Source organism: Strongylocentrotus purpuratus, unplaced genomic scaffold (assembly GCF_000002235.5).
Source record: "Strongylocentrotus purpuratus isolate Spur 01 unplaced genomic scaffold, Spur_5.0 spur5_scaffold_8, whole genome shotgun sequence".
NCBI lineage: Eukaryota > Metazoa > Echinodermata > Echinoidea > Camarodonta > Strongylocentrotidae > Strongylocentrotus > Strongylocentrotus purpuratus.
Genome location: NW_022145614.1, coordinates 1,845,674 through 1,861,371, shown reverse-complemented (window position 1 = coordinate 1,861,371; position 15,698 = coordinate 1,845,674). Strand labels below are relative to the sequence as shown.

General features: G+C 36.8%; 2 protein-coding genes across 2 annotated transcripts in view; one reads left to right on the top strand and one right to left on the bottom strand.

Moving 5' to 3' along the window:
• The window catches only part of LOC579509 (nuclear pore complex protein Nup93), a 36,997-nt gene that overhangs the window by 8,340 nt on the left and 12,959 nt on the right, over positions 1-15,698 (bottom strand). The window contains exons 9-12 of the mRNA XM_030975874.1: positions 3,437-3,534; positions 2,256-2,315; positions 1,462-1,539; positions 826-913 (exon numbers count right to left, since the gene is read on the bottom strand). Coding sequence (XP_030831734.1) covers positions 826-913; positions 1,462-1,539; positions 2,256-2,315; positions 3,437-3,534 — 324 coding nt within the window. The remainder of the gene's footprint in view (positions 1-825; positions 914-1,461; positions 1,540-2,255; positions 2,316-3,436; positions 3,535-15,698) is intronic.
• On the top strand, positions 5,768-15,646 carry LOC105440145. The gene is made up of 5 exons (XM_011669955.2): positions 5,768-5,901; positions 7,931-8,222; positions 10,283-10,449; positions 11,162-11,322; positions 12,205-15,646. The coding sequence occupies exons 1-5, from the start codon at positions 5,887-5,889 to the stop codon at positions 12,827-12,829; spliced, it is 1,260 nt and encodes a 419-aa protein (XP_011668257.2). The 5' UTR covers positions 5,768-5,886; the 3' UTR covers positions 12,830-15,646.

The following is a 15,698-nucleotide window of genomic DNA, read 5'->3' as shown; positions in this document are numbered from 1 at the left end:
AAAATACAAAAATCAGATCCCCTCTTATCTCAAGCCAAAGGGGTTTTAGGGTGTTGATCCTCCAAGCTTCTCACATGTATGTTTAATCATGTGATTTTTATGACATAAATTGAATTGAATTTATGATTAAATATTATAAATGTAGAAGTATTAAAATTAAAACAAGATAAATGCATCCCATTTATGAAGGGGTGACAAAGTATATGACAAAGGAAGCTGCCTAAAAACTGTGATTCTCAAAAGGCATTTGCCTAGATGGCAGAGCAACATCCTCACTTCCAAGTACAGCAATCACATTGCCATTTTAATAATTTCCCCTTCGTGATACTGGCATACAATTAGTAATAATCAATTAGAAATGTATCATAAACATGAATAATAACATTAAAGATAAACTCCAGTTGATCATGTAGCATGTAAGTATTGGTGTGCACTGCAGGGTTCTTGAGTCATCAAAATCATAACAAATTTGACCGAGTCTTGGTAAAGTAACAAGCACTGTACACAAAAAGCTATATATGGGACAACACACATGGTGTCGGGGCTAGTACTACCTTGATTTCCTTGTCTTTCTATGCTCATTACTCAGCCAGTATACATTTTCTTCCAAAATTGTTTGGCACATGTCATTTATTTGTAATCTTGAACATTCAGTGTAAGTTTTGTTTGATTCTGTGAGAATTAATTTTCTTTTTTTTTACAAGAACTGGAGTTTATCTTTAACTTGTTTTCTACTTTTTGCTTTTGACTCAAACAGCATTTATAAACTCATAAATCCTGGCTACACAGACAGTAATTCACAAAAGTGTCCTTGATGTGACTGACCTTGAGCCATAGGTAATCTTCAGTCTTCTCGCAAACCTCAGCATGGTTGTCCATTGTATCACACCGTCCTAGCAGACAATACACAGCCCTGTATAAACCAATCATCAAATCAAATCACTATGAAACACAATGTGAGATAATAAATGAGATGCTCAAAACTATTTTAGTTTAAAGATCATGGTGGTATCTGTGCCACCCTTTCCATTCCATGAAGTCCTCAGCCCTCATCTAGGTTACCATGGTGACACAGTCCTCCTACCCAAGGGACCCTTAGATTGTCAAGCACTGTGCCTTGGCTGGCCCATACCCGTGCATGGCCACACCCGCCAGTGTAATGTGGCCTAGGATAGGACTTGGGCACTACAAGCGCAAGGATAAAGAATCATCATTGGACAAACATTACTGTATATTCAGGTCAGGGTAGACATACTTATATCATCTGAAAAGATGAATTTTACATATTTGACATTTTGATATCTGATAGTTAAATCTGCTTATACTTTAGCAATATTACTTCTCTTTTCTTCCATTTCTAATCTTGGATAAAGAAACATGAATATTGCAATTTAATGAGGTCAGATAGAGTTTCATCTTGAGAATTATCAACAGATTACAAATAGTTAGCAAAGTATTCACCTCTTGAATGGATCTGTACTGTTCCTCACAGCTCTCCTGTTGTGCAGTCTCAGCTTGGTCTCTGTGCTAGGTGATAACCTGTAAAAACATCAACAAACAAATCAATGTAGATCATCAAACTTCATACTGATATTTTTGATATTTTAAAATAAAATATCCATTATTTTATGAACAATCAGGGAGGATATAAAGTGAGGACTGTATATAAAGATTGCTCAAGGGCAACATGAAAAGTGGTAAGTATAGGCAGGTGGTCTTGAAGTACAGGTTCCTTTAGTACAGGTATCAATGAGAAACCATATTCAAGGCAAACAAACAAACAAATGTGGTCTTTCTATACAGGTGGTCGCTAAAGCAGGTTTGCCTGTACATGTATACTGTTAACCTACATTTACATTTTTTTAAACCCACCCACAATTAAATGTAACACAGGCAGAAATATTCCTTACAGTCTGTGAAAACTGATGAAATATGATGTTTTAAAGGCCCACTGCACTACTTGTAGCTACTTGCGCCCTCTATATAACAAACAATGTCTAATCGGTGACCATTGGTCCCCCATGATCCTCTTTTTCTTATGGTAACTGAGAGCTGAGTTGATGAGATAACCACCTGTCCAGTGACCTTGTAGGGCGGTATAATCCCTCCTGTAAACTATGGCAGATAAGCTTTAATTTAACATTGAAACTATCACTTTTCAGTCCAAACGATATGTTTCAGATATCTAGAAGTACACAAACATCAATTGAATATGAATAGCTTCTGTGGTTAGTCTCTTGAAGATTTCAACTTACCTTCTATCTTCATTCTGCATGTATTCTTCGAGATACTCACTGAACTCACCAAGACCCTGGCTGTAAAACAAAATTCAAGAGGAAATACAAGATGAATTTGGATTTGATTGTACAAAATTAACAAACTTATCTCTGATGACAAGCAGAGACAGTATATTAGAGTTGGAAAGTTCAAGGGCTCTGGATAACTCAGAAGAAGAAAACAAGTTTCAACCAAAGTAATGATTGGCTGGTAAATCTAGAATACTATTTTTTTTGTTGTTCAAGTGGAAATCATGGCTGTAATTCCCTGTAAATTTGACAGTTTCAAGAAATGTTTCATTTTCCATTGTTAACTTAGACTGATATGGATATGAAACAATAGCCCAAATTAAGTTGAATGGCACCTTTAAAAATTGATTTCATATCAGAGGAAATACCAGCATTCACAATATCAAATCCAGGAAGACTATAAGGGATCAACAGGAAATCCAACCTTATGAGCAAACAACTCTAAACAATATAGCATGGCCCCGCCTAGCTTATAGACATTTGCGACTGATCACAACTTATTTGGGATTGATATCAATTGCAACCATGTACATAAGAGATAGGGAATTTATGCAAACTGTGATTGATTTGGTGGATTTGCGACTGATTTGGATCAATCTCAACTCTTTATAAGACAGTGCCCAGAACAACCAGAGAATCAGAAAGTTTGAACAAAATCAGACAAAAAATAAGAAAGTTATAAGAAAATCTAAGTTTAAATTGTCTGAATCTGTCATCTCACTGTGATGTAGTACCGGACACACAAAATAGCTAAAATGTTATTTTGTTCAAATTGTATCACTCTGTAGGGTTTTTCTCTTTTATAGGACCTACTATATCATCCATAATATATTATGTATGGGCACTTTGGAGAAAATCAGAAATTAACGATACGTTTGTACATGACCAACAGAAGAGTTGTCTGTGACAATGTGATAATCCACTGACAAAATCACCAATTTGAGATTCGAATAGCTATAGTGATCTCATATTTCAAACATTCATAAATCTTTTATTATTGGTCAGATAAGGTCAAACTCTTGCCATCCTGTTTCTCTTAAGTTTCTGCTTTCACATAACTGAATTTATGGCAAGGGTTGGGTTGCCCATTAAGGTTTATGTGACTGTGAAGATTACGAAGATGAACTTACGCAGCCTTTCTGGTTGTGATCTTAGCAGCGTCTAGATCTCCACATCGGATACAGTAGTATATCACAGGCCAGACCGGTAGACCCTCCACAAGACCATCCTGAGACGGGAAGGTAAGAAAAGTGAAGACAGAAAGACATAGAGGGAAAAAAAGAAAGAAAGAAAGGAAACAAGAAAGGGAAACAAAAAAAGATGCATCTTCAATTTAATGAGTAATTTAATGAGTAATTCAAAGAATGAGCTTAAAAATCAAGGAGGGTTAAGGAAATAAGACAAAAATTCACAAATGTTGTAAATAAAATCAAAGGTTAAAACTGTTAAATATCTCGAGCGTACCTAAATCAGGTGATTTTTAAGAACAATTTTTGTTTCGGTTATTTCAAGCAAAACAATTAAAATGCTGCACGGATGTCAGATTGTTGATCATGTGATGCCTCTGGGTCATAGCAGGATGTAACGTCCCCTTGAGCCTATAGAAACAGCGATGCATCTCATAGCAGTTAATATATCTAATATCAAGTCTGTAATATCTAGTTTAGAGATATTTTTTATTGTTTATATCAATGGGCATTGTGACGTCAGAAGCGAGTTTATTCGCATTTCTAAACAGGGCCGTTGAGGGCGAAGTTGTTTTGGTTCAGGAGATGAAACATGTGTCAAGTCGTGTTGCTTGGTACTGAAGTTCACTGTTATTTGTCAGTTTACACACAAGCCCAATGTTGTAAGTAGAAGTCGACCTAAGATTATTGAAATTAAATGTTTTCTTTATTGTTTGAAACTGTACGATATGAAAATGGAGGAATATGAATGGGCTAAATCTGAATTAGAAAGTTGAAGTCAATGCACGAAGCTCACGTTGTGCCAGTGTTTGTTGTGTAGCGCATGATATGGACATGCGAGGGTGCTGCTTAGTGAAAGTAAACAGTGTTAAGTTAAATATGATGACTGACCTGGTATTTATAACAGGTTTAATAAGAATTAGAGGAAAACTCTGTGTGATTATAATCTAGCTAATTTGGTGTCTTATAATGGCAATCGGCCAGGTAGACAGATTTGAGGTATACTATGACAGAAAGTAGGTCAGGTTATAGGGGTCAATGCAGGGTCAAGCTCATGAATATGTATACGCTTTTTATAATTTAAAAAAAAAAAAAAAAAAAAAAAAAAAGAAAAACACACTGCTAAAATGATCTATTTCTGAAATTTAAAAAATAATTTCCCTAAATAACACTGAGTGGGGTGGGGGGAGGGGACCGGGCAACCAACCAAGAGAGAGAGAGAGAGAGAGAGAGAGATAGGGGGGGGGGGGGGGAGCCTGTTGGAATGATTGACATTAGGCAAAACAATAAAGAGAGCAGTGCCATATTCCTTGAGAAAAAAACTTAATGTATATATTTTCCCCCCTTTTAGTTAAATGAAGGTTTCAAGTTTTATTTGTTCCACATTTTACAAAAAATATAGACATGTACATGTAAAATAAAAACGAAATATAAACAAGTCATGTAGTATTACGAGCATGTCTCAATGATTATCAATTCATATGAGCATCAAGACATAAATAACATATCTTGTAAGTTGTAGTCGATCGTAGCACCTATATTTATGATTATAAATCAGCTAGATGTGTTTTCTCCATCTGTGTACACTACTGCATGTCAAAGAAATTTACTCCGTTTTCCTACCAACTACCAAAGATATTCAAGGACATGGATTTTTAGGGTGGAAGACAAAGAGAGATACAGTTCCCCCCACAGTGATCAACTCAACACAAGTGCTGATGCTATCAATCTTTTATTGTGATTTATTATATCTCAAATACATACATATCTTGCACAAAACATGCATCCAGAATATATGAAGTTCCCATGCATGCAGTAAGTGTACTCCTTACTTTTCTACTCAAATCCCACACAATGTACAAAGACACACAGACACACACACACTACTCGCAATGCATCACTTATCCATTGACAGACACACACACACACATTGGGGAATAGGATGCACCAGCTGTAGTTTGTCAATGAAGAATAGGGGTGTGTGTGAATGTCATGTAAAGTTAAGTACTAAGCCTGTTGCCAGAAAGGTCAACCACTTAAGCAACATTGCCAATCCTAACCTCCAAAATCCAATCCTACAGCTCCCCATAAACATTCCTTCCAATAAAAACCCCATCACTTCCAAGAGTTGCCAATCAGATAAAAGTCTAATGGAATGTGATTTTTCTAGGCCTGGACAGCCCAGATAAAGATGAAAAGACCATTTGGGTTGGGGAGGATCCTATGGGTTGGGGAGCTAGTAAAATTGGCAACATGCACTTAAAATCTGCCTTAGGTGTGCATAAATCCTTTAGTGAGCTAGCTAGCTAGACAGTAACATCCTAGAGAGGGTTGTCAGTCTGTCTGGTCTGGTTTTATTGGTTGCACAGTGGGAAGTATATGGATTGTTCAACATGTTACCATCACAGGTAACGTTTACTTATCATTCTTTAAGTTATAGCTAGCATCCACTTAGAGTAAGATAAGTAATTATGCATATTGTATACATGCATGATGAACTCCTTACTCTGTTGTCTAATCTATTTGTGCATGCATTGTAAGTGAATGTAACTTGTAATTCATTGAATTCTAATTTCAACAATCTCTGTACCAACATGGTTGCGACTTCCATTACCAACAGGACTTACATGTAAGGGTTTATAAAGCGCATGCGACGCTTTAATACAGCACATTCATATTTTCAACTCTTATTCATACAATGTATGTATACTATAGATCTAATAACCCAAAAATTAAAAAATATTGGTTCTTTTCTGTACAAAGTACATCTACAAGGCGCTCTAGTTTTACAATGTTAGATATAGTCTCATTTGCTTTTGTGAAATAAAATATCTGTTCAATTCATGAACAACATAGTATGTTTTGGAGTACCGGTATGGAAAGTGGTGCGTTCATATTTCTTAGCTCTTTCCAAGTTTGGCAACTGGTGAGAGTTAGACCTTATCAACTGGATATCCTTCAAATGAATAGTGAATTAAAGGCCCGATGAGTAAAATATTCACCGGACATGGCCTAAAAAGGTTTAACATTATGTAAATATACATGTAGCTTTAATATTTCTGAACAAAAGTAATCTGGTATCTAGCTTAAAGATAAACTTGAGTACTGGTAATGCGATTGCATTGTGAAAGAAAAGGTGTGGAATGGATCAGAAAAGTTGATCATATAGCATGCAAGTAATGGTGTGTAATGCAAGGTTCTATAGTCATCAAAATCATCATAACATTGGCCCAGTCTTGGTAAAGTAACAATCACTGTACACAGAAAGATGTATTTGGGACAACACAAACGGTGTTGGGGCTAGTACTACCTTGATTTCCTTATCTTTCTATGCTCATTTCTCAGCCAGTATACATTTTCTTCCAAAATTGTTTGGCACATGACATTTATTTGTAATCTTGAACATTCAGTGTAAGTTTAATTAGATTCTGTGAGAATTCATTTTCTTTTTTTTTTACCAGAACTCAAGTTTATCTTTAATTCCACATTCATTTATATGCTTCTTCTATCCCCCCCCCTCTCTCCTTTATACTACAATTGTTTTCCCTCCAAAGATATCATCCATCAGGCTGGATCGACTTATCTCTTTATTCTGAGCAAAACCACCCGATATGTTGATTAACTATCTATTTCATAAGATCCTGCTCAACCTAGAGATTATATTTGGTTATTCTATGCCATAGGAACTACTGTGGGACCTCGTATAACGAGCTCCAATATAATGAGGTATCTGTTACAACAAGGTTACTTTGCTTGTCCCAGCTCTGAAAGGTAAAGACCAGTTATGGTCATGCAATTGCATTGTGAAAGAAACGTTGTGGAATCGATCAGAAAAGGTTGATCATCTAGCATCTAGCATCTGCAAGGTTCTGGAATCATCAAAATGATAAGAAATTTGGCCCATTCTTCGTAAAGTTACAAGCACTACACAGAAAGATGTATATGGGACTACCCTATATCTCTCACAGACCATGAGAGGAACAAATTTACCAAATATATGAATTAGTAGGCTGTTTCCCGGCAAATTTTTTATCATCATGTATTAGTCAAAACATATTCTTTCACATGATTGGTAATGAGAGCTTCCATTTCATTTTTTGAAATTGGGGCATTTCCAATACTGGTCTTTACCTTTAATAATCTTTGGGTTTTTTCACCCTGATAAAACAAGGTACGGTAATCCCCATGGTCCAATTACCATTTAGAAAGGTACTTTTGAAAAGATATGGAGCTTTTGTTTTTGACACACATCTAAGATGTCAAGCGCAATGTAGTTTAAAATCCTCATGTAAAAATAATGAAACAGAAAAACTGTAAAAGTATGATATAAGCACAGAATTAAATACATGAAACAAAAGAATATTGAACAAAATTGACATCTAAGCTTTAGAGGTCGGTCTACTTTATATCACATATCTTATTTAATTCCATTGCTAGGTTTTTGTGTCCACTTGCAAGCGCAAGAGAGGACCAAACTGGAGCGAGAAAGAGAAGGTAGTTTTAGTCGACGAGTACAGACGACATCGTCACGTCCTACGACCCAAGGGTTCCGCCACATCCTCTGTGGTAGAACGTGAGAAGGCTTGGGAAGAGATATGTGCTGCCCTCAAGATCGTCAGTGGGCCATATGTCAAGAGGGATGTGGTGGATGTGAGGAAGAAGTGGGACAATCTATGCTTCTGGGCCAAGAAATGCATCGCAGAATGGAAGGATAAACACCATACAGAAGGTACAAATTCAGTGTGGTCTACTGGGGCTTTGTTTGGATTATATAGACAAAAGTGATAGTTTGGGCATTAGTACAGTCAAACCTTTCTATAGCGACCGTCCAAGGGAAACACAAAAAGTGGTCTTTGTAGACAGGTTCCTTTAGTACACGTTTCAATGAGAAACCATTTTCAAGGGAAACAAAATATGTGGTCTTTGTAGACAGGTGGTCCCTAAAGCAGGTTTGACTATATTATTCCCCCCCCCCCCCCACAGATCTAGGAAGTTATTAAAAGCTAGTGCCTGGCTTTATCAATCCCACATATATGCTCAAAGAATCGTAAAAATGCTAATAGTCATTGTTATATAATTAACCCATATTTCAATGGGATGTCAGGGAACATGTACTTGGTTTTCGTGAAACGGTGCCTGGATTCTTTTCCACCCAGACATAATATTCATCATGTTGTAAACTTCACCTTCAAATACACTGTAGATGCATACTGCAGAATTCAATGTAAAAGATTTGCCTTTAAAGTTGGTGGTGAATTTAGGGTAATCATTCGGAGCTTCTATTTCAAGTACATTCAAGAGATTAAAATTAAAGAGATTTGTATTGTAAACTCTTTATATTTATTACATTATAAGTTTATAACATGTAGTCATTACTGTAGAGGTGTAGTGGTCTAGTCTAGACACCATCAATCATCGTTCTTTGGTTGAACGCTTCTGCCACACTTTCGGGATTAGTAGCACAGCCTCAAAGTGGTTTACATCATACCTTGAACATGGGTGTTACCATAGACACTGCTCTCAATATGAAGGCTCACAATCACATAGAGAAAATATGTAAAGCTGCATCTTATGGTATCCACAAAATTGGTAAAATTAGGTTTTTTTTTATAGATAAACCCACTTCAAAATGACTGATTCATGCATTTGTCACTTCCCACTTAGACTACTGTAATGGCCTCCTTGTTAATTTGCCACCCTCAAACCTTGCTCCTCTTCAGCGTATCCAAAATGCTGCCGCTCGTCTAGTTACCAGCTCAAGACCTTATGAACATATTACTCCAATCCTACGCAATCTCCACTGGCTGCCAGTAATTCAACGTATCCCAATTAAAAATTCTTCTCCTTGCCTTTAAATTCCGTAACAGTGAATGCCCCACGTACAGTACCTTTCTAGTCTCGTAAAATCCAACCCCCCCCCCTCCTCCAGGTTGTGTGCTTCAACTTCTTCTCAATTTCAACTAATTCCTGGCCCTCGTGTGAAAACAAGATACGGGGATAGAGCACATTTGTAGCCGCCCCCCCCCCCCAAGTTGTGGAATAGCCTCCTGTTTTACATCCAAAATGCTCCTTCTACATCCACTTTCATAGTAATGTTAAAAACCCTTCTGTTCAAATCCATATTATGAAGTTTGTCTTCTCTAAACATGTCAAATTAAATAAATGTTGTACTTCTATTTGTTATGAAATAAGTCATCTATAGCATAATTTAAGTTAGATTAAGTTGATTTATTCATTTATCTGTAACAAACTGTAATGTTGTAACGTAACACAGCGTAACATAATGTCATTTTGTACTGAATAATATTGTGTAATCGTGGTGCTGTCGTCCCAGCTTTTATTTTGTGTAAGGACATTGCTTCGCTTAATGGCTTCAATTAATGGCTGCTGGGACAACAGCACCACAGCGCCAAGAAACAATGTATTAGGCACATTATAAATGTAATCTATATGTCATTGGACTGTGGATCACATGGATCATGAATCATGATTCAAGTCATGCTACAGCAATAGCATCCTTTGGCAATACATTGATCTGCATTGATTTGCCACACAGGTGAAGTAAATGAGTACCCGATAGGAAGAAATTCCTGGAGTGCTTTAGCGCCTTATATTGACAGGTCAGCTACAGCCAGGATAGTAATAATATACTTTTTTTTAAATTTTTTTTTTTTTATTTGTATGTTTTATTAAATCAAAAATAATATCACAATATTTACAGGTGTAATAATATACTTTGTATTAAGCACTATAGAATGTCCATGTTATCATTATCATAATTTTGAACAGATGGGATACAAGCTGCACTAACTGGTGACCATTCACCCCCAACACTAGCACTAAAGATACTAGCTATCTACCAGGAGGAGTGGGTTGATCTCTTTCCTAATGCACAGGTGGTAGACGGTGGAGAGGTCTTCTTTGTGTTCAACAATGACAACCATAATACACCACAGGTACGTGTTCTTTCTAGCATGAGAAAGGTAAATTACGTTTTAAATTGAAGGTGATGGCTGTAAAAAGGGCAAAATAATAGAGAGAAGATGAAAAGAGGAAATAGGAGAAGGATTTTCATCATACCTCTTTGCTTTGGTAAGGAATTTCAATATATTCCCCACCCCTTTATTTTCAATAGTGAGGTAGAGCTCCATTTCTTCATGCCATAATTGTATTAAATTCTATAGGTATTCTCATTTTAGAGATATAAACATAAAGAGATAGACTCAGAGCGAGCGAGAGAGAGGGGGAGGGGGTGTAATCAGATGAGATAAGAGCTACATAATACATACTACTAGTACACAGAATGACTTCCCTTGATATCCATTCTTCACCATCATTAACTTTATATCCTGTGGCATGGGTAAGGCCCAACTCTACAACCCCAATATCCAGAACTCTTCAGTACAACATGTCTGCATACCACTTAAAGCCCCACTGTACTACTTGTAGCTACTTGCGCACTCTGTATAGCAATCGATGCCTAATCGGTGCCTGTCGGTCCCCCATGATCCCCTATGATCCCCTTTTTCTTATATTAATTGAGAGTTGATTTGATGAGATAACCACCTGTCAGTGACCTTGCATGGAGGTCTAATCCCCCTAGCCAAACTAATACAGACGGGCTTTAATATATTTAAAATAATTCTCATCCCCACACACTCCATGTAGGTTACGCAAGCTAACTCGGTGTACACAGCTGATAATGGAGACGGAAGTAAAGCTAAGACAGGAGAAGATGAAGACATCTTTGAAGTGGAAGATGGGGAGGAAGAGATCAATGAGATGAAGTCGGAATGCTCACCAGCCGTACACGAAGATACAGACGGAGGGTACGTACTGCTTTTTTGATAAATCAAATTTTAAAAGGTCATTTCATCATGATCTTACCGGTATCTGGCTGCCGCCATTTATTTGTCCTTACCGGAGATTGTGACGTAAATGCGCTATGGATGTATGATTGGCCGTCTATATCAATCATACCTAAAAGTATAATTTCATATTTTATTAAATCTTCAAAAAATTTAATATTTCATTTTTTAATTGAAAATATTAATTTGAAGTCTAAATAAATTATTTGTCATATTAAGACAATTTCAAATTGGTTGGCAGTGATTCGGGTGAACGCGTTGGCACTTGATCAGAGCATTTACGCACCCGTTTGTCTAGTCTTGGATATTTTACATTTTAAAAACCGTTCTTACTGATATTTGTGAGAGTTCGGTTTTTGTAGATCTCACGCTATTGCAGATCTATTTCAATCATCAAAATAAAAAACAGAAATCATAGTTTCGTACTCGTGGTGTATCACTATCAATTATTATGGATGGTCAACAGCTATATGCATTCGAACCGATGTATACGGTTCAGGACATGAGAATAGCTTGAGGCTTGGTCCCTGTATGTAAGCCTTGCGATTGCACGCATATCCTCCCATAGACCTCCCTTCTGAACTTATAGCAGATGATAACCGTCTTCTTTTTTTGGAAACTTAAGTGAATATACATATTCTACAAACCTGACTGTTGTATGAAAATGTGAGTTCAAATGTCCTATACATAATGACGTAGGTTACAATGAAGGGTTTCATTCTCCATTAAAGTCCATCAGTAAATTAGTGCTGTACTTAGTACAGAAGTTTGTCCCAAAGTAGAAAATAACTCTTTAATCTCTTATAGTTGGCAGTTATTTTTTTCCTCTCCTCTCTTTTGTAGATGGCAACCCGATACAGTCCCCGGAGAGGAACAGAGCTACCAAGATTTCTCTGTAGATACCCTAAACAAACAACAAAAGAGGCCTCCCCCCAACCATGTCATAAACTCCCTCCCCCATCATTTCATCCAGAGAAGGTACTTTAACCAAGCCTCTTCACCTCCTTTAGATGACACTAGCAGTCTTCCTCAACCCGCATCCTCCCTGTCTCCCATTGTAACATCAGCTCCACATACAACCTCACCAATTGCAAGTCATCATCACCACTACATGCCCTACCATCCCCACACATCCATTCCATCATCCTTTGTACCAAATCAACAACTCCACACCAAGCAAACCACTACCAGCATCCCCCGGGCTTCCTCCCCATCCTCCAAGCGCATGCGCTACTCTCAGCTTGCTGCCGAGGATGGTCACCATAGCGATATAGACGATGAGAAGGACATTGAACAACTCAGCAAGGAGCTGCTGATTTTGAGGAAGGGAAAGCTTGTGCTTGAGAAGCAAAAGCTGGAGATTGAAAAGGAGAAGTTGGTGATTGAGCGTGATATCCTGGATATGCAGAGGGAGCGTCAGTGGCTTGAACTGGAGAAAGATCGTATGGCTAATGGGCAGATCAACTAGAGACTTGACAGTACTACTTAGAATCTCTTCAGAGCCACAAGGACACTAACTCTTTGTTGAATGATACAAGTTAATGCCCTTCTTAGCCTAGGCAGATATTTATTCTAAGATATTTGTAACCAAACTGACCAAAGATGCTTGCTAGTTTCCCTTTTTGTACTGCTTTAATTTGTTTGATTACCGTAGAGCTAACTGATAAACCTTAAATATGTTACTTTTTTATATTTTTACAGTATTAAATGTTTTGTATTGTTTTATGTTGTATTCTTGGCTGAAGAAATAATGCAAGATTTATGGAGGTCTTGATTTCTTGTTGTTTAAAAAATTGATTGACTTGGCATGTTACCAACTGTGAAACCTCCCCTGAATAATGCATTAGTAGTAGGCTTCTTGTACTTAATAGTATATTTACAATCACTTGCCAACTGAAGCTTATAACTAATAACAGCATTTAAACTATTAATTTCCTGACCTGTACATAATGGGACTTACTATGTTTCACAGGGGTGGACCGTGAATATAAGAACTGCATTTGCTTTTTAACTTTGAAATTTTTCTGCCATGCCTAGTCTGCCTACATCTGGTCATAGGCTAACATTTAATTAAATCAGAAAAAGTTCTATTAAATTTTAAGTGGGGGAAACTGACTTAATTTAATTGAATGAACAAGAATTTCATTTCTGGCAATTCTTCCAAAGAAAGCTGTTTCCTATAAGAGTTCAAAGTTACTTCAAATACTCTTCCATTGTCAGAATGTATCTTTTCTTTTGACAATTCTTATTAGGCTAATTCTTATAAAGGACACCGGCTGAAAGTGTAAAAATAAAATAAATTAACTTTTTAAAACATTTTTCTGATTCAGAAAGAGATTGAAAGTATTATCCATAATCCGCTTATAAATAATATTGAGTTCTCTACCCATCATATTCGAAGTTTATGAATAAAGTTTACATAATTTCACGTCTTACAAGCCCTCAGTGAATTCTGCCAAGTGCCGACAAACACATGGTTATTTATTTTTGGCAAATAATACAGTTCCACACTAACTTTTTTGGAAGGGGGTCAAGATTGAACTTCTTGGAGTCTGCATGCATGTGCCCTATTTGACAAAAATTGATTGTCTGGAGTCTGGACATAAATTATTTGCGCCCATGTGTCCGGGCACCTGTTAGTGTCTAGCCCTGCAGTATTACATCAGGGCCCCGTTTCACAAAACTTGTCATCAGTAACAAATGACAGACTTTGTTATAAGCTACCGAAATCCTTGCTTCTGATTGGGTATCCACAGATATGTCACTGATTTTTGTCATATGTCATTGAAAAAGGCTTTGTGAAACAGGTTCTTGACCATTTTGTGGACGACTCTGAAGAGCTTTGTAAGGAATCTATAAATATTCTAACCTTTGTCACAGCAATAGAAAACATTTGAATGCGTGTTGGGAGGCAGCTTTAGAGCCATCAATATAAAGAATTTTCCAACCCCCAAACTAAGTGATATTTCTAAGACAGAAACATTATCTTTGCAACCCCCCTCCCCCTCCCCCTTGCCAACGTTAGGAAACAAATGACGCAATGTAGTCAGGTTTGCTTTGCTATGAAGTTACTGTGGTAAGATATCTGGTTTAAGAATTGCAAGTTTTTATGTAAATATGATGTATGTTACCAGTTTATCTTTCAGGGTGTTTTTTTTTATAGAAAATTTAACATCACCTTTACAAGAGCTGTTCCTGAAAATACTTGTACTTTATTACATAGAACATGTTGTTTTGACGAGTTGTACTACATATCTAAGACTTTTCATATCAGTTATGTACAGAATACCTTGTTATTGAGAAAATAATTTATTTCAAAACCAAATACATGCCTTATAAATGTTGTTGTATGCCATAAAAGAGAGGAGAATGTGGCATGATTTTCAGCAACTGATCTATATGAGAGCAAAGTCTTGTAAACTTGGAACTTAAAGGGGGTGGATCGCCAGTTTCCATGTGCAGAAGGCCATAATTCGCTGACACCAGACTTGGTGGAAATACCATTAATGGGGGTACAAATTTACACACAGCAAACCCATAGTCCAGTCAAGAATTACCCCCTAATCTCTCGGAGAGCTCGAGAGTCTTCGGGCAATTCAAAGCATTACATAAGGTCCAATGGTCATAAAACTCAAGGCTAACCCTGGTGATTGACAACACCTGTTATTGGGTAAACACCCGAACGGTGTCGAATTCCCCATGAGAGCCGACTACTCAGTGACTTTAATGTATACCCATATCTACCTTGTGCCACAAAATGATTGAGTTACAATACATTACACCTGTTAGGTTGACTTGACCACAACTTTGACCCAACTTGATAGAACAACATGTTAAATATTTATCATTGTTTAACAAAATTCAAGTAGATATTTGACAGCTGTGATTGTATAGAGAAAGATTATAGTTTAGTGTGTTGACAGAGAAATTAGCCTCCCCCTTATTTTCTACACTTGTCTGACAAACTGTCAAGCAAAAAAGAATGTGGTAATTCATAATTTTCTCTGAAGTTGGCATTCCTTCTGTAGGCCTTTCTTCCAAAACATTTTGAATCCTAGTCTCCCCTCCCCCCCCCCCCTCTCCAAATTTTTTTATAAAGTAGCTTTAAAATGAGTGACAGCCACACTAGCTTCTTCTTGTGGAAATGGTTGATCCATTTCATCTTAACATCAACTGTTTTTTGAACATTTTGTAAGACTAAACTGTAATAAGCCAAATACCTGCCAACTTTAAGTAAAAGGAGATATGTTTGTTAATAAAGAAATGTATTTGTTACATATATGAATAATCCTGTATTTTGTCTGTTTGTCTGGAGATTGAATCATGTAACAGTTTTC